Raw genomic sequence first — 27,360 nt, 5'->3', positions numbered from 1 at the left:
AGCAACACAGCGCAAAAGTGCTAGCACCTTTCGGAGAGGCCCGCTACACATGAGCAGTTGCCTTCTTCAACCTAGGACTTGCTAGACAGGTTCTTCAACTTGAAGTTAATCATATCTGGTCCGCTGAAGAGACTCGATGTTAGCGCGCACAGCACGAGGTATTTCCGCTGTTTCGCCAGTGAAATCCTTCATGCCGATGAGAATAAGACAGTTCGCGGCCAGCAAAAAACTTCAGCAAAAGGCCAGGCGAAAGTTCCACATTGACTCTGTTAAGCGTAGTCATCTTTGTTTTTTTTTTCTACCACTGTTGCCAGCACATGGAGCATTTTATGAAGTTGCAAATACATAGTGTGACAACAATTCCACAACAGTTACAAAAGACGGAGGACGCTTGAGCTTTGCCTACAAGACTATAATGTGATATAGCACAATGAGGCCTTGTGGGAATCACCTTCTCAACTGCTAGTCTGGCTTCAGTCTTGGTGCTTGCCTCAACCATGCCGTAAAGGAACGAACGACTGTGCGTGTAACACTGGCTGTTTCAAACTTTCATAGGATGTCTACCGCAAGTACAATTGTTAAAAGTGCCCACTAAGTCATCATTGTTCCTTTTGTGAATCAGCAAAGGGCCCACTACGTGTGCGTAAGGCAACACGCAAACATATCTTAGAGCGTTCTGTAATGAGTGAGCCTTTAGAACACCCACTAGTTGTGCATTTCCCTTTTTTTATGCCTGGCAAGATTATACGCTTCTACCACGTAACATTACGTGCGTTTAACAGGCTCCTTCTACTGCATAAAGGAAAGAAAGAGTAAACTCAAGAGTAGGCTCAGAAGACAAAAGGCATGCGATAACCAATGCTGTCGATACTCAGAGTTGCATCACATTAACATTCGATCAATTGCCAACTGCCGTGCTGCCTTCAAAGCAGTTGATTTTTCTGCTTTAATATGCATGACCCTAATGAACCAACACAATCGTCATGTTTTACCAGTGACCAGATTTTGTTACATTTCCTAAACGTCGATCTTTTACCGTATTTACTCGCATAATCTTCGCACTCGCATGATTCTCGCACCCCCCCCCCATCGCCCAAGAAAAATACGAAAAAAATTTTTCCTCGAGTAATTATTGCACCCCCGAAAACTGCCGCAATAATGTCGTCTGCTCGTTCCAGCCACTGATGATGATAGCATGCACCATTTGGCGCCATCTCTTAAGCATCAAGCGTACTATTGCACGGAGATTCAATCCAATCCAAGCCAAGCCGAAGTGGCCAGTGCGCATTGCGGCGTGTTTTGTATGTTGTGTCGGTTATCTTGGCACGTTATGGGGCGATACTGAAGCCACACGGCTGCTTCAAGTTGCAAGTGATAGATCATACGCTAAACAACGGCTACAGGGACGCCGGTAGGCCCTTCGGCGCCTACGAGTTTTGTGTTCGCTACTGGTGACGGCAGCTGAAAGCCATCAAGACGCGTTGGGCCTGCCGTGTGCCTAAAACTGGGATTGATGGTAAACTTTATTTCTTCAGAAAGAAACTGCGGACGATTCTGTTAAATAGCCATCAGCCTAATACTGACGTCCTACGCTTACTTTTTGAGGGCTCCTGTTGAGCGCCAACCGCTACCGCTATGCCCGCAACACCCACAAGCTTCGCGTATGGTATTCTAATTCTCGACTATTTGCTTCCAATTTTTATGTCTCAAATAAATCTTGCCTTGTGTTGAACCTCTGCATTTATTGTTGAGGTAAGTTCTAATTTGTACTTTGTAAAGCTTGCTGTAAGTTGCTGGTGTGAAAATCCCGATTTGCGGCCACTTCGTTTTTTTTTTTTTTTCGCTCTCTGCATTTTCGTGGAAAGTTTTCCCCGCGTAATTCTCGCACCCCCTAACTTTGCATCAGGTTTCCGGCAAAAGAAGTGCGAGGATTATGCGAGTAAATACGGTACTTCTTGAACGTAGTGCTCCCATTTGTGAACATAGCGAGGTAAAGAAGTGTTGCACATCTTGATGTCACTTCTTCCAACTGCAGTATAACGCACCGGGAAGTAAGACACTGTGAGTGTACTATATCTGTGGGTATCTTCCCAAAAAAATGGAAAGCTGTCTAGAGGCTTTTGATGGAAACACCACAGTTAGTGACATCTTTTGGATTGTGCTTGAAAAGTTGGAGTGGTTGCCACTGAATGTGGCGGCTAAAGTAGTGATGTTCTACATCAGTGGTACTCAAACGGCAGTCCGCAGACCCCCTAGGTTCTGCGAAGCCATTTCCATGATCCGCAAAGCACTCACCCGCTTTTTTTTTTTAAGTCTCACTTAAACTCTGTTTAAATTCGACTGCCACGTATTGATGAACTGTTGAAAACGAAGTGATGTAGCATGTTTGTTTGATGTTTTTGATAGCAATAAAAGATCCTGTTTCGCGCTCCAGTTGTGTTAGCTTACCTATGTACCCCACCCCTCACTCCTTCCTCTCCTCTGCAGGAGATTCCCCCTATATAGGCCAAACATCGATTCTCAGCCAACCATTGAGCAAAATCTGGGCTAATGTATACAGGCGACCTTATGCATATCCACATAAACAACCCACAATGGCTACGTGAGAATGTTGACTGGAAGCATAACAAATGTTTAAAGGGGTACTGACAGAACTTTGGCCTCACGTTTTTCTGCTGCAATGTGTTGCTGGGGGCCTGCAAGTCATAACACGACACATTGTTTGCTGCAGTACGTGACAGATAATTAATTACAGGCCCCTCATAATCGACCACATTCAGTTTTAGTAACAGAGGGCTCCAAAAACAAGAGGCCACCGGGTGCAAGTATCGCCATTTAACATGTACAACTCTCGACCACGTCAGCACACAGAACTGTGACACACTTTCGCATGATCTGCATCAAGAATTACTTTCGAATAGGAAACAAGACTCTAGTTGTCGCCAAACACAAAACTTTCAAAGCGTGTGACATAGCCATGCACTTGCGACCAGCCGCCAAGAAGTATAGACTGCGGAAAAAAACGTGGCAAAAGAAAAATGGCAGCTATGACATGGTCATAACTTGCTTTATTAGAGAGTTATGGTTTAGCGTTAGCGTGATAGCGTAGGTTAAGAGAATGGTGTTACCGTGGAGCTAATGTTCATTGTGGGCAGTGTCTTATAGTTTAGCGGAATAGCGTTTACGTGGTTTACGTGCGCCAGCTGGGATGGTGGCGCCATCTATTAGATGGTTAATAAGTTAAACAGTGAAAATGAAAAGAAAACTAGAATATTTACCTATGCCACCACGCGAAGCATTGTTAGAAGTTTATTTTAGTGATAATAAATGTAAATAAATATTAACCATGCACCAAACACGAAAACATCTACGTTGCCGATTTGTTTACATCGATCTTGTAGTTAGGCCTAGGCGCGTTAGAAAATGGGAAGCTATCTCAAAAACTACGCCAACTTATCCGTAATACTCGGTCATCAAAGCTAACTGAAGGCAAGCGAAGCCACTTTGAACAGTCGTTTGCGGCGGACAAGGTGAATCTTTCAACAACTACGCCAAAATCACTTCGAAGCGGCGTCTGAGAGCGCCGCCATGTTTACCTACACTACGTACACCTACGCTACCACGGTAACGTGAAATCTGAAAAATACCGCGCGTACGAGAAGCTGTATGGGTGACGTACGTATCTGCGCATGCGCACTTCGATTCCGGTATCACGGTACACCCAGTAACCCGTGTGGTATACTATAACTCTCTATTGACTGCAGCGTGGCAACAGGAGGGAAGTAAGGGGTCCCCAAAGGGTCCCCTTCGAGGGTGTCAATGGCACTTTGGATTCAAGCGTTCCCGCAACCTTGACCATTAATTTAAAATACCTTTCAAGCTATATTCACTGTTGATATTTTGCAGATCATACACGAATGCTCACAGGAATCGACCCAGCAGACTACCTCAGCCACGAAATTCTGTGTCAGTATCTCTTTAAGTTTGATAATACAGTAGAATCTCGATGAAACGAATTCGAAGAGAACATGCAAAATATTTGTATCATCCCGAATTCGTATGAAACAAAAACAAGTTAAAACTGATAATGAATATTAACAAGAACTTTATCGGCAACTACTTCTTGCCTTCACCGTTTTCTGCATAATGTGCCACGGTTTCCTCACTCATGCTACTGATGCGGCGCACTCACACTAGACATCGAAGGGAGTGAAAGAGGCCAAACTTATGGGAAATTCACTCACTTCGTTGTGCGTAAGCGGCTGGAGAATTTCGCTGTGAAGTCAACGCTAAAAAAAATCAGTCCTAGAGAATTCACACTAGGAAATTCAAGTGAGAACGCCAGAGAGGCCGGAAAACCACGTCCACACCGGTGGAAACGTTCCCATTGAATCTGCCCCTCGTACATACCACCGCCACCGCTGACATCGCCGCTTGAGAATTCATTCCAGTTTGCCCGTTTTCTGAGCATTAAAGTTCGTACCGAGTTTTAGTTATGCATGCAAAGCACTGAAAAGAAACAGTTTGCGCCTTTACAAACGTTGTTTCAGAAGATATGCCAGCATTCTGAATTGACACGAGCGGACGCAGCAGTGGCAACGAATTCAGTCAGCAGTGCAAAAACGAGACACGTTAGGGCTTGCCGACTCGCTGGTGCTGCACCCTCTTCTACTTTCGGTGTTTTCAGCGATCGTAATCCAAAGCAGGCTCTCTATGAACACGTCATCCTCAAGGCTGTGACCTTTGATGTGCTGCACGGGTAGTTAACGATTGCGCCTACGCGATCCACCGCCGACGTCTTTGCCGCCATGTTGAATTTGCAGCTGGTTGTTTAGATCACGTGGTTTGGGAGAGAGCAGCCGGTGTAGCCAAAGCCATGAGCGATCTGCTATTGTAGAAAAATTGGTCTCAGGGCGATTTTTTCGAGTCAGCCTTGCGGCGCGTTTCTCTGGCCACTAAAGCGAGAAAAATTCCACTGAGTTTTGCCATATTCATTCTCTTCGAGGCCAAGAGTGAATGGGCCTTCCACAAACAAGCCGCGTTGCGTTGTTTACGTACAGCGGTCCTTCGCAAATTCGTATCATATGTAGTGACTGGGGAAACCATGTGTATAGCAGCAAATCACGGCAAAATTATATTGTTACAAGCTGTGACGAACAAAAGGGAATGCTCCATTGAGGCGATGAAGACGCTGTAATAGCTCTCGCGTTTTTGTTGTTCGATGCCGCCATCTTGGCTGAAAGACTCCCCGTGAACATTTTAGATACATTTCTTCATTTCTTTCTTTATTTCGCGTATTCTCGCTCCCGTGACATTTCGCTGGAAGGTGCGGGGTAGTAACAGAGCTCCGTAGCGGCGGACGTTTGGTGCAACCCACGATGGCGAAAAGCTCGGCCCCAGCAGCCGAAACCACAACGACAACGATTGTACTACCACAACTGAAAGACTCTGGCGCGTTCTGAGGGACAGACAATGTCGATATCGAAGAGTGGTTGCCTATGTATGAATGCACCAGTAAGAATTACCGCTCGGACGAGACGCTCATGTTACCGAACATCCTGTTTTACCTGAAAGGGACAGCCAAACGTAGGTTTGAAAATCATGAGGTAGAAATTGACAGCTGGGGTTTGTGCCAAAAGAAGATGCGTGCCTTGTTCGGCAAATTGACTTGTCGAACAGCGGCCAAGAAGGAGCTGGCCTCTTGAGTGCAAACGTCCATGAAATCCTACCTGTCTTACATAAAAGATGTCCTCGCCATTTGCCGCAAAGTAGACAACAGCATGGAAGAATCTGAAAAAGTGGCGCACATCTTGAAAGGAATAGCAGATGATGCATTCAACCTCCTGATCTACAAGGGTTGTGAAACAGTAGATGCCATCGTCCGTGAGTGCCAGCAATTCTCAGCGCCATCTTGCTAATAATGCTGAAAACATAATTCCCGCCCCCCCCCCCTGCCCCCGAGATGCCTGCCAACAGCGATAAGTGGTAGATATGAATAGCCCCCTGAGATGCCCGCACACAGCGGTAAGTGGTAGATATGAATAGCTTGCCGTTTTGAACGTTGAAGGAGGTACTTTTCGGTAGCTCAGTGGTTAATCCTCGCTTTCGCAACGTGGAGGTCCCACGTTCGATTCCGCACGCCAGAGTCTTTTTTTCTGAGATTTTTTTATTTCTTGCGTTTTCATATATATAGATACGTATACATATACGATACTGTTACGAATAAATATAGCACCCGGTACTATATAAACTCTTTATTTAGGGCGAACTTGTGCCCGTAAACTCAAAGCTAAAGATGGTCAGCCAAGAATGCCTCTTGCTCGCTGGCTCCAACTTCGTCGGTCTCTTCTTCTGCCCCTCGAGTCTTGTGCCGGTCCCGTGGCGTAGCATCGTGGCGCGTGCAGGACGGCGTTCCATGGCGCGGCTTTCTTGCTACTTGCTTGGCGGCTTTTACGAACGCGAATTGTGGCAGCGTCTTCTGCGATGTTCGAGCTGTGGCATTAGTCCCCCTCCTAGCACGCATCGCCCCGATGCGTAGAGCCGGTTGACAGTTTCTAAACAATAGGACTTGTCCTTGTGTTAGACGACGTGAGTCAGTTCACTTGTTGAGTTCCTGTCGTAGTACGGTTTCATCCGTACTACATGTACAACTTCTGGGAGATTCCGGCGTCGTGTTGTGCATACTTGACCTTCAGGGATCACTTTGTAGTTTAATGGGCCTAGCTGACGAAGAACCCTGTAAGGGCCAAAATAGCGGCGCATAAGCTTTTCTGATAGGCCACGTGCACGTACAGGCGTCCAGACCCACACTTGGTCTCCAGGGGAGTACTGAACATCCCTTCGTCTTAGATTGTAACGGTGCGCGTCTACGTCCTGCTGTTGAATGATGCGGTTCCGTGCTAGTTGTCGTGCCTCTTCTGCCCTTTCTACATATTCGCTTTATGTCAGGGTCCTCTTCATTCGTGCTGTTGACAGGCAGCATCGCGTCTAATGTCGTTATTACTGTCCGACCATAAACAAGTTGAAATGGCGTGAAGTGGGTTGTCTCTTGTACTGCGGTATTGTATGCAAATGTAGCATACGGTAATATGGTGTCCCAAGTCCGATGCTCGACGTCCACATACATCGCGATCATGTCAGCAAGCGTCCTGTTCAGCCTTTCAGTTAACCCGTTAGTTTGCGGATGGTATGCGGTAGTTCTGCTGTGGTCGGTGTGCGTTAGCTTCATGACAGATCATACTAGCCTGGCAGTGAACGCAGTTCCTTTGTCAGTTATAAGGATTTTAGGTGCGCCATGTCGCAGCACTATATGGGTCACAAAAAACTGAGCCACTTCATTTGCCGTTCCTTTTGTGAGAGATGACGTCTCGGCATACCGGGTCATGTAGTCGGTTGCTACAACTATCCAGCGCTTCCCAAACGATGTCATAGGAAATGGTCCTAGCAAATCCATTCCGACCTGCTCAAACGGAATTTTCGGTGGCTCTATCGGTTTCAAAAGACCTGCTGGTTTCAGGGGTGGTACTTTGCGTCTTTGGCATTCTCGACATGATCTTACGTAATGCTGTACTGAATCCATCAATTTTGGCCAGTAATATCTCTGGCGGATTCTTGCCAAAGTCCTACTAATGCCCAAGTGACCTGCCGATGGGTCATCATGACACGCTTCTAAAATTTCCGCTCGCAGTGATGATGGTATCAGCAGTAGGAACGTTTCACCGGTGTGTTGAAAGTTTCTCTTGTAGAGAACGTTGTTGCGGAGGACGTAGGAACGTAGTCCACGGACGAAAACTCGCGGTACTTCGACTTGCTGCCCCTCTAAGTATTGAATGAGCAGAAGTAATTCTGGGTCCATTCGCTGATCATGAGCCATCTTCGATACATTCACAGCTCCAAGAAACGCGGAGTCTTGTTCATGCTCAGGAGACGAGGTCTGGACTGGTGCTTGTGACAAGCAGTCCGCGTCATTGTGCTTGTGGCCAGACTTGTAGACTACGGTGATGTCATATTCTTGTAGACGCAGGCTCCATCTAGCAAGTCTTCCGGAAGGATCCTTGGGGTTCGCAAGCCAGCACAATGAATGATGGTCACTGATGGCTCGGAATGGTCTACCGTATAAATATGGACGGAACTTACTGATGGCCCATATAACTGCGAGACATTCCTTTTCCGTAGCTGAATAATTATACTCAGCTTTCGACAGAGTGCGGCTTGCATAAGCAATAACTTTTTCTTCTCCGTTCTGCCATTGAACAAGAATAGCACCGAGGCCAACGTTGCTGGCGTCCGTATGAATGTCTGTTTTGGCATCTTCGTCAAAATGAGCGAGTATGGGAGGTGACTGCAAACGCCGTCGTAACTCAGAGAAGGCGTCTTCTTGCTCTTGGTGCCAGATAAATGGTACACCTTCCTTCGTAAGTCGTGTCAGTGGTTCCGCAATCTTGGAGAAGTTTTCAACGAAGCGCCTATAGTAGGCACAAAACCCCAGGAAACGTCGCATAGCTTTTTTGTCTCTGTCTCTTGGCCTTGGAAAATTTTCAACCACAGTGATTTTATCCGGATCTGGGCGGACAGCGTGAGAACTGACAATGTGCCCGAGGAACCGAAGCTCCCGGAATCCAAAGTGGCACTTTTCGGGTTTGATCGTAAGTGCAGCCATACGAATGGCGTCAAGTACCGTTCTCAATCTCTGTACGTGCTGCTCGAACGTAGTGGAAAAAATTACTACGTCATCAAGATAGACAAGACATGACTGCCATTTGAGGCCGGAGAGCACAGTGTCCATCATCCTCTGGAAGGTAGCGGGAGCAGAACACAAACCAAATGGGAGTACTTTGAACTCGTAGAGTCCGTCGGGTGTGGACTCGGCGACCTATTGCGCATTGGTGCAATCGACCGCGATTCATGTCGCTGAGTGTTTGGATATGCATAGTGCGAAGATAAATATTCTTCGATTTCGTAAGGGCGCTCACCATTACGAGGGCAGGGTGCATTCACTGGGAAGCCACGTACCCCGACCCGACGGTAGCGGCATGTCCGATAAAGATGACCTGCCTCCCCACAGTGGTAGCAGAGGGGCCGCCGGTCTGCCGTGCGCCATACATCACTTTTGCGGGGTCTTGCTTCTGGCATCGGCGGTGGCGTACTGCGAGGAAAGGTCGGTGGCATAACGGGAGCTTGTGCAAAGCTCGGGCGCCTCATGTCTTGCCGTACGACTTGCGCGTATGACAGCTGTGGCTGAGGTTCCGGTTGCGTATGGTGTGGCACCTGAGGCTGCGGTTGAATAATTGCGTGCCGCACTTCTTCACGTACAACGTCCGCGATTGAGGGCATCGCTGGAGGACTTTGGGGGAGTTGCAGTTTCTGGAGCTCCTCCTTAACAATAGCCCTCACCATTTCCCAGAGGACGTCAACGTTGGTGGGGAGGGTTGTTGACTCCGCCCTGACTGAAGAGACGCTGAAGTCTCTGTTGTACAGTCGCGCACGTTGTTGTAGTGTCCTTTCCATGGTCGTTGCCTCGGACCGGAACTCCGCCACAGTTCGCGGTGGATTACGCACCAGGCCTGCAAAAATCTCTTCTTTGACTCCGCGCATTAGGTGCCGCAACTTCTTCTCTTCGGCCATGTTTTGGTCGGCTCGGCGGAAGAGCCGCGACATGTCTTCTATGTACATGGCCACGCTCTCGTTATTCCGTTGGTTCCTTGTCTGAAGAGCAGCCTCTGCCTTCTCTTTGCGGTCCGTGTTCGGATAGGTTGCGATGAGCTCTCGTCGGAAGTTGTCCCACGACAGCAAGGACGCTTCGTGGTTCTCAAACCACGTACATGCCGAATCTTGCAGGGCGACGTAAACGTAACGAAGTTTTCGGGCTTCGTCCCAACCATTCAATCGTGCAACCCGCTCGAAGCCTTCAAGCCAGTCCTCGGCATCTTCAAAGGTCTCACCGTAGAAGACCTCTGGTGTACGTGGCGAATCCACAATGAGGTGAGATGGAGATGGCATCGACTGGGTGACCATCGCAGTGACGCTTGTGCTTGAGGTCTCGACAGGTCTTGATGGGTCAATTAGGGGGCCAAACTCGGGCTGCTCACCACGTAGTCGGCGACTCTTGCGTTGGTGCACAGGTGTCAATTCTGCTGGCTCCAATCTTGTGGGATCTGGGCTTCTCTCCCTTGCCTGTGGTGGGCTTGGAATCATACCCAGCATCTCCACCAGATTGTTACGAATAAATATAGCACCCGGTACTATATAAACTCTTTATTTAGGGCGAACTTGTGCCCGTAAACTCAAAGCTAAAGATGGTCAGCCAAGAATGCCTCTTGCTCGCTGGCTCCAACTTCGTCGGTCTCTTCTTCTGCCGCTCGAGTCTCGTGCCGGTCCCGTGGCGTAGCATCGTGGCGCGTGCAGGACGGCATTCCATGGCACGGCTTTCTTGCTACTTGCTTGGTGGCTTTTACGAACGCGAATTGTGGCAGCGTCTTCTGCGATGTTCGAGCTGTGGCAATACATGACATCGATGCCGGCAGCAAAATCCAGCCGCGATCGTCCATATAATTGCTATCACAATAATAATTAGGCTGGCTCTAGTGGCAAGCTGTTACAAATACTGTGAACACTGTTTTGGGTATGCATGAGACTGCCCCATGTTTCAACTTTCAGGATTATCATGCAAGAAAAAAATGCATATCACAATCGGGCAAATAGCAAATACTGCAACTATTATTTGTTAACTACTGTAGCTACTTTTTAAAAATATTCTTGGAGCAAACCGAAACACACGGAACAGTCAGTGTACAATAAACACAGCCAACTATAGACCAGAGCACGCCCATCTCGCACCCAGGCTGCCCAGGCGCTGAAGCTCCCGGCGGCATACTGTCGCACGCAAACGCCATCCTGTTTTGAAATACCAAGGCATGTATATGTGGGGCCAAGTTAACACAGCAAGTTGCGTCTAGGGGACTTCAAAGTGCAAGAAAGCGTCTATTCACACCGCTCCAGCTTACAAGAAGGCGTCTGGGCACTACTGTGCCGTATTTAGATGCAAAAATAATCAGCACAAGAAAAAAAAAATGACTCATCACTGTTTGTGAAGATCACAACACGACCCGGGAATCGTGCCAGTGTGGTGTTTTTAGGTAGCAATGATTTCCATGCACAACGACAAACGCCAAGCTCCGCCACCAGTGGAAATTGCAATCAACAGGAAAAGCTACGAGCCCAGTAAAAGTGTATGAGTAAATACACTTACTACGTTTATTCAAGCAAGATCCCAGCTTTTTTTGCTTAACAGCAGTTGCATTCAGTATGCCTGTAATATGCGGCGGCACCAAATCATTGCCGTACTCTTTCGCATGCCGCATGTCAATAAAAGAATATCATATGACTTATGCGGGCATGTACGCACTGGGAACATTTAGTGCAATTGTAACAGCATATAGTACAATTGTAACGGCGTAATATCGCAATGCTAAGAAACGTGATCAGCGGATGGGTGGCTAGGCACTAGACAAATCTGTGCCTTCAGCCGGCATCACCGTAGCGCTATAAAATCTTGCTCTCGATGGCACTTTTCGACGAAGTGTGTGTTCCGAGTGCATGACAGGCAAATGATGAACACATGTGATGCATGAGCACAAGACGGAGCGGGGTTCGAATGCTACGATGACACTCGCTTATAGTACAAGTTTTGCTTTGCCACAGTCAAGCCATCCCACACTTCGACTAAGTGAAAAGCAACACTTTCCCCTGTTGGCATTTCTTTCTATCGCAATAGTACGTACCTCATGAAGTTGCTTCTGTAGTCTGCAGTATACACGTGCTGTAGACATTCCAGACTGTCGAGGAAGGTCTTCTCGACATTTCACATGAAAACAGCACAAAATTCCAAGAGAGGAAAAACACGAAACATGTTTACAGCCAGACTCGGGATAGAAAGCTTTGCATTTGATTTTCAAACTGTCTGCCCACCTGGCAGTTCAGAGTGTTGCTTCGTGTGCTTGCAACAGATGGCGCGACGCGCACTCTAAATATGGCAGCACGCACTAAGCTTGCTGTGTTCTGGGGTATACATTGTATTCACATGACACCACAGACAAGTTTTCAGCACTAGGTACCCAGACATGGCAGTCATTGTGACAGCCGCGCCAAGGGTGAACGCCCTTGGCACGGCTGTAACGAGAGGGGCACTAAAGGGCGGTAACATGAGGGGCACCGGCACTAATCTGATTCCACAGTTTCTTGCTGCACACATCCGAGTAAAAGCGCACGTGGCGTCTCAACGAGCTGGTATAAATGGGGGCCACGGTGACATCAGTGCACACTATGCAGAGGAGTCATCCCTGGAATAAGGTGCACACCTGTCCACCAACCAAATTCGAAGTATCCACCAAAAGCCAATTTCAGGCTCCAGAAAAAAAAGGTGTATAGGTTCATCAAAACGCACATGTGCAGGTCGGAATATGCAGTTACAATTAAATTATTTACAGTCAATTCACAGCAAAGAATATGAATATCTAAAGATTCACTCACACCACCATTGCTCTCACTGATGCCAACCATCTTGATCTTGGAAATGAACTTGACACAAGGGGGTTCATCCGGGTACTGGGATCCACACTCCACACGCAGGCTGTAGATCCGGTTCTCATACGGAGTCTGGAAAGCCATTTTTACATAAGCTATGCACACTAACTTTTGTTACGTATCTGTGCTATTTTGTGTCCAGAAGCTAACTATACAAACCATAAGATGCATGTGCTGAGTTTGATATAACAGTGAATTTCCTTTGCAGGGAGGCTTTTCTGGACTAGCTAACCTAAAACAAAAATAATAACTGAACAGCAATGAGCCCCTTCACAGCTGATTAGCCCAAATTCCACCATATTAAGAATATGTTACCTGCATCTAAAGCATAACTACAAAGTTTAAAAAAAAGGAGGGGGGTATCATATTTTTACTAGTATAAGGGTTCAATTTATTAACTTGGAACTGACCTCATACAGCTCAATCACTGCATACTTTCTCAAAGGAATATAATGGAAGAGAAAAATGGAAATGGACTTGAGCCTTTTCAAGCAGTTCAATAATAATGCAGGAATAACGCTCCTTCGGTACCGCTATAGAGCAATAAAAGGGGAGCTTCGGAGCACTTTTGCAGCATCAGAAATGTTTTTAAGCAGCGCAAACTTTTCTGTATTGAAGCAGATCTCTAAGTGTGCATCAATGTTATACATCATAATAGCCCAGCACCTGGAGTAGCACGTTAGTCAAATAACCAGGCTAACATCTCCAGCTTTTCATTAAAACATTTCTCTCTCTTTCTCAGGAAAAACAGGCAGTTAGCAAGGAACTGAGTGTTGTGGGCCACTAGCATTTGACAGGACCCACTATAACATCTTGCATAAGGAATATAAATCTATGCATCAACCAGACTTCTTTATAATGTACTGCACAATTCAAGCACAACCTCGAGCAACTACACTGCAATTAAGATATGCAGGTATAACTCCATTTCACCAGCTGTTTGCAATGCTGTGGAAAGTATGGGCACCCTCAGCAAATCGCCACAGAGCGCACTACATAACTGTGTTTCGACACGAATGTCACTTCCATTAATTTGACCAGTGGCTCCACCTGTGTGGGAAAATGTGTTCTATACTAATTAACTTTTTAATTTTGTAGCAGGTGGCGCTTGGCACTTTCATCTGTTTTGTTTATTTTTGGATGAGCCGACCTTTTAGTTCCTAAAAAATTGGCCCGGCTTTTTTTTTTCTACTTATCAGGGCTTTTTCTAAATTTTTACACCACGGGTATAGAAAAAATATTTACTTTAATGATTAAATCAATCAGAATCATTCAGACAATTAACAAATGAATACTTCAATCTGAAGTAAATTTAAAACTTTTTTTCTGACGTAATAAAACATTCTTTTTTTTTTTGTTTTCTATGTTCGCAACTCTCACTACAACAGTACTCAATAATCCCGTCCTGTACGCACCCCGTATTGATTATCAAGAGTCAGTTAAAGGGGCCCTGCAACACTTTTTGAGCATAATCAGAAAACACTGCCGATAGGTAGTAGAGGCTCACGAGAACACGGGAGGCAAATATTATAGCGTAGCATGCAGCCTGGAATTCGCAATAAATTATCAAAGTCAGCTAAAAAATTGCTTTCTCATCTCTCGACAAATGACGGAAGACTCTCAACAATCACTTGTTAAAGGCCATTGGCTGATTTGAACATGGCGCGCTTGATCGTTACAGACATCGCCATGGCAGGCCACGACTTCTCTACGCATGCACACGTGATCACACTAAAAAAAACGCGTATTCCAAGAAAAAAAAAGTGCGCAAGGTCACGAGGCGCGCATGATCTATTTTCTTTGCCCCTGCCATCCCTCCCTGCTTAGCTTCCAGCACTTTCGTAGAGACAAGAGAAGAGAGAATGCAATTGCAGCAAGCGACAAATCTTTGTAACTCCACTTGCACTGGACAGATTCTTGAAATTTTTGTGCTGCTGAATTCAAGAGGCAATAAGCCCTTCGAGTGAATTCATTCTGTGGTTACATGAAAAAGTGTTTCAGGGCCCTTTAAAAGGGCTAACATCTCATCGTCCTCACAACTTAAATCTGGTGTCACAGCTCCACAGAAACCGGCGGCGATACTGATCAATGTGTGTCGCTTGAATGAGAAATGCGTTCTGACAGTGTTCCTTGTACTTTAAGCCAAGATGCTTCAGAATCCTCTGCATCGTGATTGTGGTCACGGTCGATAGCATCTCATCCTCTTCAAAATGCTGCATCACCTTGGCGATATTTGGAATTTCACCCCTCTCCAAGATGTACACCACTCATCGAAAGACACTCAGGTTGAAATCGTCCAGCTTCTTGTTTAGATCATGACCTTTCCCATTAGAGAGCTTGTTCGGTGGTAGGACTCTAGCCACGTTCTCCACCAGCGTTTTCTCCCGATAGAGCGTCCGCTCGCTCACCTTGGCAGGTTCTTTCATCCTCTTGGTGAGTTAATCCACACTTGCACTCTCCCCACACTCAACGAGAATCGCTAGCGTTTAAAGCTATCTGCTTCGCCAGCTTAAAAAAATTCTGCATACTCAATGAATGGCTCACTGGTGACAGTTTGTGAGACACACTGCAGACACACGACCAGGCCACGCCATGTAGCTAAAAAGCGGCACATCACTACCTCAAGCTTCTGGTTAGCAGCGTCCGTGCGGGCTTTTTCTATTAATTTCATGAATTATTAAAATACTTTGAAAGCTTAAATATAGCAATCCTAACCATACTATCACTTTACGAATTCGTAGTACGCAAAATAGTTCTGTATTGCTAAAACAGTTGGACTATTTGCTGTGCTCAGAGAGCCCTGATTGGATGAGAGCTCTACCTTTGGCAGCATTTGCTTGTGAAATGGAGTATAGGTAGGAGTACAAGCAAAATCACATCACTTCACGCACAGCCTAGTTTCAGCCATCACTAAAATTAATGACATGAACTAACAAACTTCTGTGCTAGGTTATTTAGTCAACACTCACCACTATATACTTAGAAATTTGGCGCAACCTCGACTCACGCAAACACTCACACAAGCACACACACTTACACCAGAGCAACACACACGACACGCAGCGTGTGTGTTGCTCTGGTGTAAGTGTGTGTGCTTGTGTGAGTGTTTGCGTGAGTCGAGGTTGCGCCAAATTTCTAAGTATATGATGTATAACCAACTAGCCCAACAACAAGTTTTATTAAACTCACCACTATGTTCAGTTAGAGAACACAGTGAAAAAAATATGTGGACAAATATTTTTCATCAAAAATTTGTACCTGAATGCATGACAGCTCTTTCATACACTGCAGATCAGCCACCTTCTACTCATGGCACAGCTGCTGTGGGCAAACTTTGCCAGAAGTTTGATGACCAGAAGAAAAATACAGAAGGACCCTAGTGAAACAAAATCTTGTCGCAACCACAGTGGACATACAGTAGCAGTATCGATGAATTGTAAATGGCCATTGCACACCCAGTCACAACCTAACGTTTGCCTTAAAAGGACACGAAACAGCAAAAATATTTTTCTCGTACTCGTAAATTGCTCTTGTGGTACCAAAAACACCAGACTTGCAGCGAGAAGACACTTGGTAAGCGAGAAAGTATGCAAGAAGAAATTGTGGGTGGCGACGCCACCTCGGAGTTTCTGCACCATTCGCAATGACATCACGTATTATTCTGATGGCACCTACAAGGGCCTGCCTAGTTCTTGATCGGTAAAAATGAAGTGAAGCAACCTCTGAGGGGACAATAAACTGAACATACAGAATTTGAGGCAATTTTGTTGGGCCATTGGCGCCAAAATACGATAAATGCATTTTGAAATCAGTGACGTCAAGCGCAAAGATTTCGGTGCAAAATTTTAAAATGAAATTTTGAACTTGACTTTCTCCTTTATTACTAAACATATGATGGTAAAATTAACATTACAGTTTTTAGAGTACATTTTATCAATCTAAACCAATTCATTGTGTCACTTTAGTCTCCCCTTGACTCTTGGAAATGGAACAATTGTCACTATCAATGCAACCAGGTGTAGCGACCATGAAGTTCCAAAAGCATATTCACACCATAAAACTGATATTGCTTGATGCAACTGCTACAAAGAACCCTGGTCATTATAAATGGTTCATGGGTGGCAAAATGGAAGTCGAGAAGTAGAGCTAACTTTTCCTGAACAGAGCATCAAATTCCTTGAAAGGACACTAAAAAGCAAAATGATTTTTCGTGCATTTGTAAAATACAATTTCACAATTCTAAAAACACCACTCTTACTGCGACATGACGCTTGGTAAGCGAGAAAACACACGAAAAGGAAATGCGGGTGATGACGCCACCTTGAGATTCCCGCACCAAACATTGTGACGTCACAGCGTACACAGGTTCTAATCGATGAAATTGAAGGGCATTTTCATATGTGGGTGCCATGGATCTAATATACAAAGTTGAAAAAAATTTCATTGAGCCAGTGTCGCAAAAAATACGAAAAATACACTTGAAATTTTCGACGTCACGCACGGAGATTCCTACTTGAAATTCAAAAATGAAACTTCAACCTTGATTTTCTCAGCCAATAATGAACTTAAGATAATGAAACATGTGGCATGAGAGTTCTCAGAGTGTAGTCTGTCAATCTAAACCAAGTCATTAAGTCATTATTTCTTTTTAGTGTCCCTTTCACTTTTCCTTCAGAATTCTTACCACTGTATTCAGAAACGCTACTTGACTTGACACCGCCTTCAATGCAGCGTGTTCGGAACGCATCTGTGCATTTGTGCTGCCTTGGCACGGCCTAAAGACAGAGTGTTCAAAACGCATTTGTGCTGCATTGAAGTCTGTGGTAAGTCAAGATCAAGTCAAGCAGCATTTCTGGACACGGGGTTTCAATAATTTTCTCAGTTGGATGATACCCTCTCCTAACTCTTTGCAGTCTGAAACCCTTTCCCACCTTCCATCTGTTCTGGTCTGAAAGTGAGAGTCAAAGCTGCAGTAAAAGAAACTTTTACAGATGTTGCATGATGCAGTGAGGAATGAACTTGACAGTGTGCCCAATTTGATTGGGCTAGTTGGTGCATAGTAGATGAAGAATCTTTTTAGATTTTGTGAAAGCGTTTGATAAGGTGTCTCACAAGCTGCTTCTTTTTGAACTTTCAAGCTTGAACATTAACCCTTGTGTTCTTAATTGGACTGCAGCTTTTATGAGAGAGCGCTCACAGTCAGTTTTTGTTAATGAGTCTGTCCTTAACCCTTTTCCAGTAAACTCCGGTGTTCCCCAAGATTCCGTTTTAGGCCCTCTATTGTTCACAATATAACATTAAGGACTTACCTTTACATGTTTCATGTCACGTTCGCATGTTCGCTGATGACTGCATCATTTATCGTACTATTACTAATTCATCTGAACAGCAACCCCTTGAACATGATCTCAATTCTATTCAAGCATGGTGTGACTAGTGGCTCATTGATTGATTGATTGATTGATTGATTGATTTGTGGGGTTTAACGTCCCAAAACCACGATATGATTATGAGACACGCCGTAGTGGAGGGCTCCGGAAATTTTGACCACCTGGGGTTCTTTAACGTGCACCCAAATCTGAGCACACGGGCCTACAACATTTCCGCCTCCATCGGAAATGCAGCCGCCGCAGCCGGGATTCGAACCCGCGCCCTGCGGGTCAGCAGCCGAGTACCTTAGCCACTAGACCACCGCGGCGGGGCGTGACCAGTGGCTTATGACACTTAACCCAACTAAATGCAAATCATTATCTGTTTCACGTTGTTAAAACCTTTAACGTTTCCTTAAAGAGTCAGTAACGTAAACTTAAACCAAGTCAAATCCTATAAGTACCTGGGTGTAACATGATCTAACGTGGGGTCTGCATGTCACTAACATAATAGCGGGAGCTAACAAATCACTCGGATATCTGAAACGTCATTTGAGTCATGCTCCCAAACATATAAAACTTCTAGCCTACAAATCCATAATCAGATCAAAGCTTGAATATGCCGCTGCCATTTGGAGCCTGTCTCAGGCTTATCTAACAAATTCACTTGAGGCATTGCAGAACCGTGCCGTACGATTTATTCATTCATCCTACTCGTATCATATTAGTGTGTCATCGTTGAGGGAAAAATCATCTTTATCAACTCTTGCACTTCGTCGTCGCATTGCCACTCTAGCTCTGTTCCACAAGGTATATTACGGCTCACGTGACCGCCCGGACTTTATCACCCCGCCAGCCCATACATCTCATCGCACCGGTCATGCCTTCCAAGTCACCTGACTGCGCAGCCACACCAAGACATTTTCTGCCTCCTTTTTTCCGCGGTCATCATCTGAATAGAATGACATTTCCCACAGCATCGCCGCCATTACCTGCCCGACGTTATTCTTGCAAAATACAACACATTACCTGTCTCACAAATATCATATATGTGGCTACCATTTTTATACTTTCTTTGCATACACCCCTTATGTAACACCCCCTAGAGGGGTACTAAAGGTAATAAAATGAAATGAAATGAAGAATAAAACCCCACTTAAAAGCAAGACAAGATGAAGACGCAGTGCCATGAGTGGGTCTTCCCGAGGCGAAAACAGCGCATACTTGATGAGAATGAACCAACGAGACACAGGACACGGCGTCCTATGTTTCAATCAGCTAGATTGAGATGTGTATTCTGTCTTCACCTCGTCCTGCGTTTAAGCGTTGTTTTTTTCTTCCTGCAGTGAGAAAACGAGCACATGAATCAACCAAGACAGAACTTGTTCAGCAGTGCCCCACCACGGACTGCTGCAGCCATGTTGTGTTGTTGGGCAAGGATTCACGATGGACTGCAAAGGGCTAAGATTTAAAATCTACATCTAAACAAACAAATAGAAAGCACTACATATCGGGGGATAAGTCTTCTGAAAAAAGAGCTATAGGGTTAAATCACAGCTTCTCAGACTCAAAAAAGATACCCTCACCCTTGGTGGGCCAATGATCATGCCAGTCCAGTGAGTCAGCGTCATGTCGCAGTCGTCCTCAAGGCCCCAGCTAATGGTGCCATCGCTAACACCTTTCTGGCCTTGCTCCAACTCTTCTAGCAGACGGAAGTTGCGTGGTACCACCACTCCGCCTGTAAAGCGGGTGCTAGCATTATGCCTTTCAGTTTCAAGTATGATTCAACAAGTGTGGTTTACAAGTTGCTACTGCATACCTGCCAACCTAGCAGCACGAAATTTCGGGTGACCACAGAGGCCCAGAGACAGGGGCAAGAGAAAGTTGTTGTTGTTTTTTTGCAACACGCTGTTGTTGCTTTCATTCACTGCGATTGCGAAAATCTGGGGTTTCAAAGCCTCCACCCTTGTCCCTTGTGTTTTCGGCATCTGCAGGCATTTTCTCGGCAAAGGCAGTTTGTTTTCGTACGATCAGCACCTACATTGCTTCGTGTCCTTCGAAAATATTTTCCGAAGCAACAGTCCAGCATGATCACTAACACTTAGCGGCAAGTCGTGTTCCACAAAAAATCCCGCAATAGACACACTGCGCGCATCGCACTTTCTTCACATCTCTTTTGGAAGAAACTACCGATGTTGTCCTGCCCTTCTGCAGCAATGGCATAGTTCCAATGCTTCTGTGAAGCAATGCGCCCCCTTACGACGGCCTTGCCAGTGGGCGAAATGCTTACATCAATACGCAAGTGGTACAGAATCGGTACTTGCTACTTTCCCGTGAAGTCACAAATCACAGAAACTCAGCTGTGTACCAATCCAAAAACACTTGCAAGTAACTGAACTCTGCAAATACGCCCCACCCCCCCAACATCATAACAAGCACAACTGATGCCTGGACAGGCGGCGTAGGCCTAGCGTACAAATTGCCGGGGCCAAGACAGGCAGATAGAAAAGTTGTGGTACTTTGTCCTCCATCTTTTTTTGGTATGGTGGCAAGATGCGCTCGGCCGTCACCAAATGCGCAGTGCTATAGTGCTTATAATATACTTAGTGGTACTTTTGAGCACATATTTTGTCATTGACCAGCATACACACGTGAACAACTAACACTTATCTCTTCTACTGAACAATTTCAGTACTTAATTGATCAGACTGTTGAGTCCTTGGCCTGACACCGACAGTGCAACTGTGGTCATAAGAGCAGTTATAGCCCTTTTAAAAGCAACTGGACTATATGTGCGGCTATAACATGTTTCTCGGCTGGAAAGGATAGTATATACTCACATCCCTACCTTGCCATTGTCATCCATTACTACTTTTCTTCCCCTTTCCCCTATCCCAGTGTGGAGTAGCAGACTAGAGCATGCTATCGCTCAGGCGGACCTCTCAGCCTTTTTGTAAATAAACCTGTCTCTCAACGGTGCTCTGTGGTAATGGTCACAATGAACTACAGAAGTGTAGTGTCGGGTCCTTTTCCGCAGTGCCATTACTGTAAGCTGACATACGGGCGTGATCTAAAAAAAAAGCCCCCTCGCTGTGGCAGTCACTTTTCAGGAGATTTGAGATAGCATTCATACAATCAGGAGATTAGGTTAAAATGTGGGACTCTCCCGCACAATTCAGGAGAGTTGGCAGGTATGCTACTATGTTACGACTAGAGGAACACACTATACAAAAACACAAGAACAGACACTGTTCTTGGCAGAGAAAATTTATCATGCACATGCTACACTTATTTAAAAAAAAGGCATGAATGTGCTTGTTAATTTTTCAAATATTATGATGTCACACAAATTTTCTCTGCACAACTCCTAGAAGAACTGATTCTTTCACTACATGGTGCTTTTTAAAAAATGGTCAGCAGTTACAGTGCCCCTGTCTAGTCTCACCTGTCTGGAAATAGACAACAAAGGAGGTACTGGTAGCAAAGCACCCAAGAAATAGTGATGGCTACAACCCTGGCTTACCTTAATTTCGAAAATTGAACAAATACCTAAAGCTTATCAAAATGTAATCAGCAAATCTTTCTAGATATTGGGTGATTATGGTATACGAGTGAATTACTGTAATGCTGTAGCCACTAACGTACTTGCACTTTTTCACCTAATTTTACCCAAAAAACAAGTCGAGCAAATATGACTTCTAGAATGTACCATCATTAGAAATATCAGCTCGAACATGTCAGCGGGTGGCAAATAACCTCAAACTTGATGTGGGCAATTTGCAGCAAAATGTTGCAAGAAATCATTGGAAAGGACACTGCAGTTTTTCCAAATGTTGGCACTCCCAGCTGTTGCTCTGCTACTCCTAAACAGAAGCTGACTGCAGTCATTAGCCACTCTTGATAAGTGGTTATGCAAAGCAGATCATGGCAATTATCCATTCATAGTTATGAACCATACACCCCTGTTCATTTGGCCCACATATCGCATTACTTGTTTTCGGATCAAACAGTACACTGTTTCCAGTCACATTTATACCAGCGCCATTCAAATATATGGTGAACAAGAAAATTATTGGTTATGTTTTACTTTTGGCAGACAATTCATATACCCTTTTCTTAATGCAAATGTAGTTACACAGTAGAACCCAGCTATCTATGCAAGGTAGTCATCTTTGCTTTAGAGCTTAATGAGGTTTTGAGTACATCTTTGGTGGCACCCTTCTAATCCAAATTAACAGGCTGTCCTGTTTTGCTTGTTGACACTACATCAAACTGGCATCACACGGACATGGCAAAGGAGCTAGCGAAACAATAGCACAGAATTTTTATGCGGCAGATCACCACTTCCATATACTCATACTTTATATACTTTAACCAATCTTGCGATACCCAGAAACTGCGAATACAGTCACATCCTATTCCCAAGTTTAGTACCCTCCCGCCAAACGTTTTAAAGATGGCTCTTAAATGATCTGATACACAACGAAAACTAGCACAAATTGAGCCTGAATCGTTTAAAATTTAATCGTTCTAAAACCAGTAAAATTATAATTTTTAGTTGGTGTTTACATGTGAAATTCCTTACACAGCGAAGTAACCTTTACTCTACCCTTTCAAAATGGGCAAAACTCTACAATAAATCTGTCTCCCCCAATTTTTACTTTTCCTGTGCTTCCTCTAAACACACAACTCAGCTCGGCTTAGCAAGCCAGTTTATGTCCCTCTTTACCCTGTCTTTCGTCTTCCTGCACCTGCTAAGCTACCATGGAGGGTTAATGCAGTCCATTCTGCATCAACAGGACAACTGATGTAAACATGTTACTATGAGAAGCACACAATTTTATGGCTCTATTTCCCATCTATTGATAACAGTCATTAAACAGCTTTCAACCACTAAAAAAGACTGGACAGCAGACTCTTTCGTACGTTGTAATATCTTGTTGACACCCCAAGTCTTCCCCACAGTCTGAAGCAGTGTTCTCCACGAAATGTTTTTTTTTAGAGATGGGCATTATAAGAGCATGGAGAGGGTGTTTTAATGTCTAATTCATCACATACAATACTTAGCTTAACTTGTTCAATGTCTTTTGATTTGTTGAGCTGGTGGGTCACCAGACAACTTACACCAGCACTAGAGAAAGCTTCTTCAGAAGGTCACAAAAAGTATTAGACGATGCTCATGCCATTAAAACAAAAAAAATGCATGAGCGACATTATAAAAAAGCGCCATCTACTGCATGGTATGATTACACTATTCTAAATGCATCATTGAGTAATTCTTCAGCCATGGTTTATTTTCTAACATAGTTTTCTACAATTATTTTAACTTTATTCAGACATAATAGCTGTTCTTGCACTATCTTGAAATTATGTCAAAATCACCAAAGAACTGAACGCTCCACACGTCAGAACCATATACAGAGCATGTACTTCAATAAACAAATAAAAAAATAAATGACAGTAGTGCAACGCTAGCTGCACATGTATCCTAAACATCCCCATTACTTTTGTACACTGAAAAACTCAATCCCCTTGTTGAGTGCAATATGACCAACAATGCTCATACAGGAAACTTACCAGTCATGCACAACCACACCATCCCTTTGCATCCAATATTAAAGGGGCCCTGCCACACTTTTCCAAGTAATCATCTAATGACTTCATTAAAAGAGTTTGCTGCCTCATGAATAGTCTGGCAAAAAATTTTTAAGCTCTGTCAAGTAGGAGCAGAGTAACATTGATTTGCCACCATTTTAAACACTTTCTCCCTCCCCTTGTAGGAGTGAGAGCACTGAAAGCTATGCAGGCAGGGGAACGACAAAGAGGCAAGAAGATGCATTCCTTCATCAGAGTGCACACATGACCTTGAGCACTTTTTTTTTATGCTGCCACGGGGGCACATGGCAGCATCTTGCGGCAGCCGCAGTAACTGTGCAACTCACGATGCTCGATTTATCCAACAGCTGTGAATTCTGGGGAAAATGTGGCAGTAATTTGTAGCTGACTTTGAGAATTAATTTCAAATTCCAGGCCTCGTGCTATGCTACAATGCTTGGTTTCCTGTTCTCAGAAGCCTTGACTAAGTCAATTAGTAGCATTTTCGGACCATGCTCAAAACGTTTCAAAAAGTGGGCTGATTGGTATTGCATTTTGAAAAAAAAAAAAAAAAAAAGATACTTTCTTAGTGCGCAGGGGAAAGTTTCAGAAAGAAGTCAGATAGGACAGAGCGCACACTTACAACCACTTCATCGCACAAATTATGGGAATATATATACAGTCAAAAGGGTGAGAAGATGACACACAGAAAAAGGAAAAATGATGACATGCGCCAGAACAACTTATGCAAATCTTGAAATTACATTCTAACTGCAAAGATACTTGTGCTCATTGTCCAACGGATTAACAGATGGGGCACAAACTCAGTTCCTGCCCTGCAAATAAAAAACGCTTCATTTTATTCAGCTTTAGTTCTACCCTGGGAATAACAAACTTAGATTTTTAGACCTAGAGCTTATGTTTTTGTCAGAGCACATGTGCTGGCAATACACTCCCCGCTCCCAGAAAGCCCTGCTACCTTTCAGTTCAGCCCATTCCAAGCTTGTTAAGCGAGGATTTGCAAAAGCATGCATGATGGCATCATTGTCAAGGACCAGGTTGAGAGCACTCTTGGCAACCAAGTTTACAGAGTTAAGAAAGCAGGCTTTCCTGGTCAATTGCTCTCAGGCATAGCAGAGTCACTTCTGAATGAATTGAAGCAGGGGAAGGATGCAAAGCACGCAACTCTGGAAGAGCCTAAGCCGAAAGTTTCTGCCAGACCTTATATGCACAAAGTTTCGCGCTGCTTAAAAATAATTGTCGAAAAAACTGGGATGAAAGTTGTTTTCACGGCAAAAACAAACAAACTTGGGTCTCTATGCAAAAGAGTGAACTATCAAGGATCCTCAAGTGTTGGTTGTAATAAGAAGCATGCAGAAATGTTTGTAGAATGTAATATAGGTGCTGTGTATCACATTTCTTTATCATATGGTCAATACATCGGTCAGACGGGGCACTGTCTGAGCGATGGCCTTAAGGAGCATGCAAATCTCATGTGCGGATCAGTGGGCAGCCACCTGGCAAGTCACTGTGACTATTGTGGGTGCACCCCGACGTTTGATTAATGCCAAGTAATGGTAAGATATAGGGATAAGATAGCACGTGAAATACATGAAGCATTTTTCATCCGCAAGGCAGGAAATGAGTGTGTAAGTGCCCCATCTTTTAATCAGTTGGACAATGAGCACAAGTATCTTTTCAAGTTAGAATGTAATGTCAAGATTTGAATAAGATGTTCTCGCACATGTGCCATCATTTTCCCTCTTTCTGTGTATCATCTTCTTGTGTATATATCCTGCTATATATCTGTGTATATATCTGTGTATATATCTGTGTATATATACTGTGTATATATCCCTGCTATCTGTAATTGTAAGTGTGCGCTCTGTCCTATCTGACTTCTTTCTCAAACGTTCCCTTTTCCACTAAGAAGGTATTTTTCTTTCAAAATCAAAAAGTGTAGCACAGCCCCTTAAGCCCACTGGCTTATGCAGCCGGCGATTCGACAGCCACAATCTCGAGGCCAAAAGTTCTTTGACCGGCAAATCGCCGGCCACTTAGAAAATGGTTGTTTTTGACAATGTTTCATGGGAGTACATTATTCGATTTCCGCTGTTTGCTGGATATGTTCCCCACTAGATGGACAGTTGTTCGTTGTTGGAATTGTATGTGTGTGCTTTTAACGGCAAAGAGTGCACATTACCAGCCTTTTTGGAAACGTAGAGTTGTGGAAGAGCCTGCCCGTGTTTTTAGTGGCAAAGGGTGCACATTACCAGCTTTCTCAAAACAAGGCGTTACCCAAAAACCTGCCGGTCACAGCCGCACTTATACGCCTAGGAGCCGCCAAATTGGCTCATTTTTCCCATCAGATCCTGCCATACAAATTAAAGAAGAATCTCTCAAGGCTGTACTTAGTTTGAAAGGCACATGGCTATAAGTTCAAGAGCTGATGGAAGTGTGAGAAATGTGAAAGTGCTCTTCACATGCCTGTTTTTCACACACAAAAATCGTACTGAAACAGTTGATGCAGTGAAGCATTACTGACAGAATAAAACAAGATTTGTTATTCTATGATGTTTTCAAGGATTCTATTGCAATTCATATACACCAACCCATGCCGCGAATGGGCGTGAAAATTTTGCCGTGGAATACCAGGCAGACCGGCCGCGGAGAGTTCGGATGCCAAAGGGTCCTGTGAACATAACTAGCCTCACTATTCAGAACATATTTTACATGGCTCCTAGAACCAGAAAACCAGCTTGTAAATACTGCTCACACTTAAAGGATATAGAAATGGCAAGGAATAAAGGACAAAAAATGCAGAAATTGGCTAATCCCCACCACAAAACTGTGGGACAAAAAAAAATGAAATGCCCGAGAATGACAAGTTGCGCTTTTTGGATTTAAGATTGGTTTTTAGTTCACAGCACATCTGTTGGTGTTATGAACCACGTGCGCAGAAACCTCTACTTCCTTTTTCTTCCGCTCACAGCAAGTTAGTTAAGCGAGGCATAGCACGAACCTGTCTTGAGAATGCCTTAAATAGGTCGTGCGCCCACAATATCTCTGCGAGCTTCAAAGCTCAAGTTTCCCGGCTTAAGACTTCGGGTTTCCCTGAGGCATTTATCGCTACCATTGCTGAGACTATCCTGCGGACTAATAAGGCAGAGCAGAGGCAGCGACAGAATCCGAGCAACACGGATACAGAACGTGAAAGAATAACCGTGATTCCATACAAACACCAGATATCACACAGGCTCAAGAAAATCGGAAAACGTGTTGGAGTTCGTGTCCTGTTCTCGGCACCGTTCAAATTAATCAGCCTCACCAAATCTACAAACACCATGAAAACGCAGTCATCAACGGAATGCAGAGTTCAACATAGAAACAGGTATGCAGCCTGCTCCCGGGAAGTTGTCTATAGGACCCCCCTTTCATGAGGTGCTTGTTATGTCGGAACCACCGAAAGGTGTCTGAACGATCGGCTGAGAGAACACGCTAACAATGTTAGAAACGGGAAAGATGGTTTTCTTGCTCATCACTGCACTGAGTGCAATTGTGTGCCCCTTTTCAAGGACACAGCGACGCTGTACAAGCACAGAGATGAGCGCACCCGCGTCATTGTCAAGGCCGCGCAGATGGCACGCAAACAAGTGCCTTGTATTAGCAAGCCCTCCGTGGCTCTGTCCAAGAAGGAACTCAGGTTCCTCGAAGGTTTCAGTGCGCGCAAGTAGTTATATTGTTTACCTTTCTGTTTCGTTTTCTTATAAATCTTTCTTTGCCGTTTTTTCTGTGCTTGTGTTTTTTTTGTTTT

General features: G+C 44.6%; 1 protein-coding gene across 3 annotated transcripts in view; it reads right to left on the bottom strand.

Annotated features, from left to right (window-relative positions):
• Uev1A (Ubiquitin-conjugating enzyme variant 1A) overlaps positions 1-27,360 on the bottom strand; it is a 47,008-nt gene that overhangs the window by 14,641 nt on the left and 5,007 nt on the right. For all 3 annotated transcript variants that reach the window (XM_075878013.1, XM_037428399.2, XM_037428400.2), the window contains exons 2-3: positions 19,538-19,689; positions 12,529-12,654 (exon numbers count right to left, since the gene is read on the bottom strand). In XM_075878013.1, the coding sequence (XP_075734128.1) occupies positions 12,529-12,654; positions 19,538-19,582 (171 nt within the window). In that variant the 5' untranslated portion in view covers positions 19,583-19,689. The remainder of the gene's footprint in view (positions 1-12,528; positions 12,655-19,537; positions 19,690-27,360) is intronic.

Source organism: Rhipicephalus microplus, chromosome X (genome assembly GCF_043290135.1).
Source record: "Rhipicephalus microplus isolate Deutch F79 chromosome X, USDA_Rmic, whole genome shotgun sequence".
Taxonomy (NCBI): Eukaryota; Metazoa; Arthropoda; class Arachnida; order Ixodida; family Ixodidae; genus Rhipicephalus; species Rhipicephalus microplus.
The sequence above is the reverse complement of the archived record's forward strand: the minus strand, read 5'-3'. Positions and strand labels throughout refer to the sequence as shown.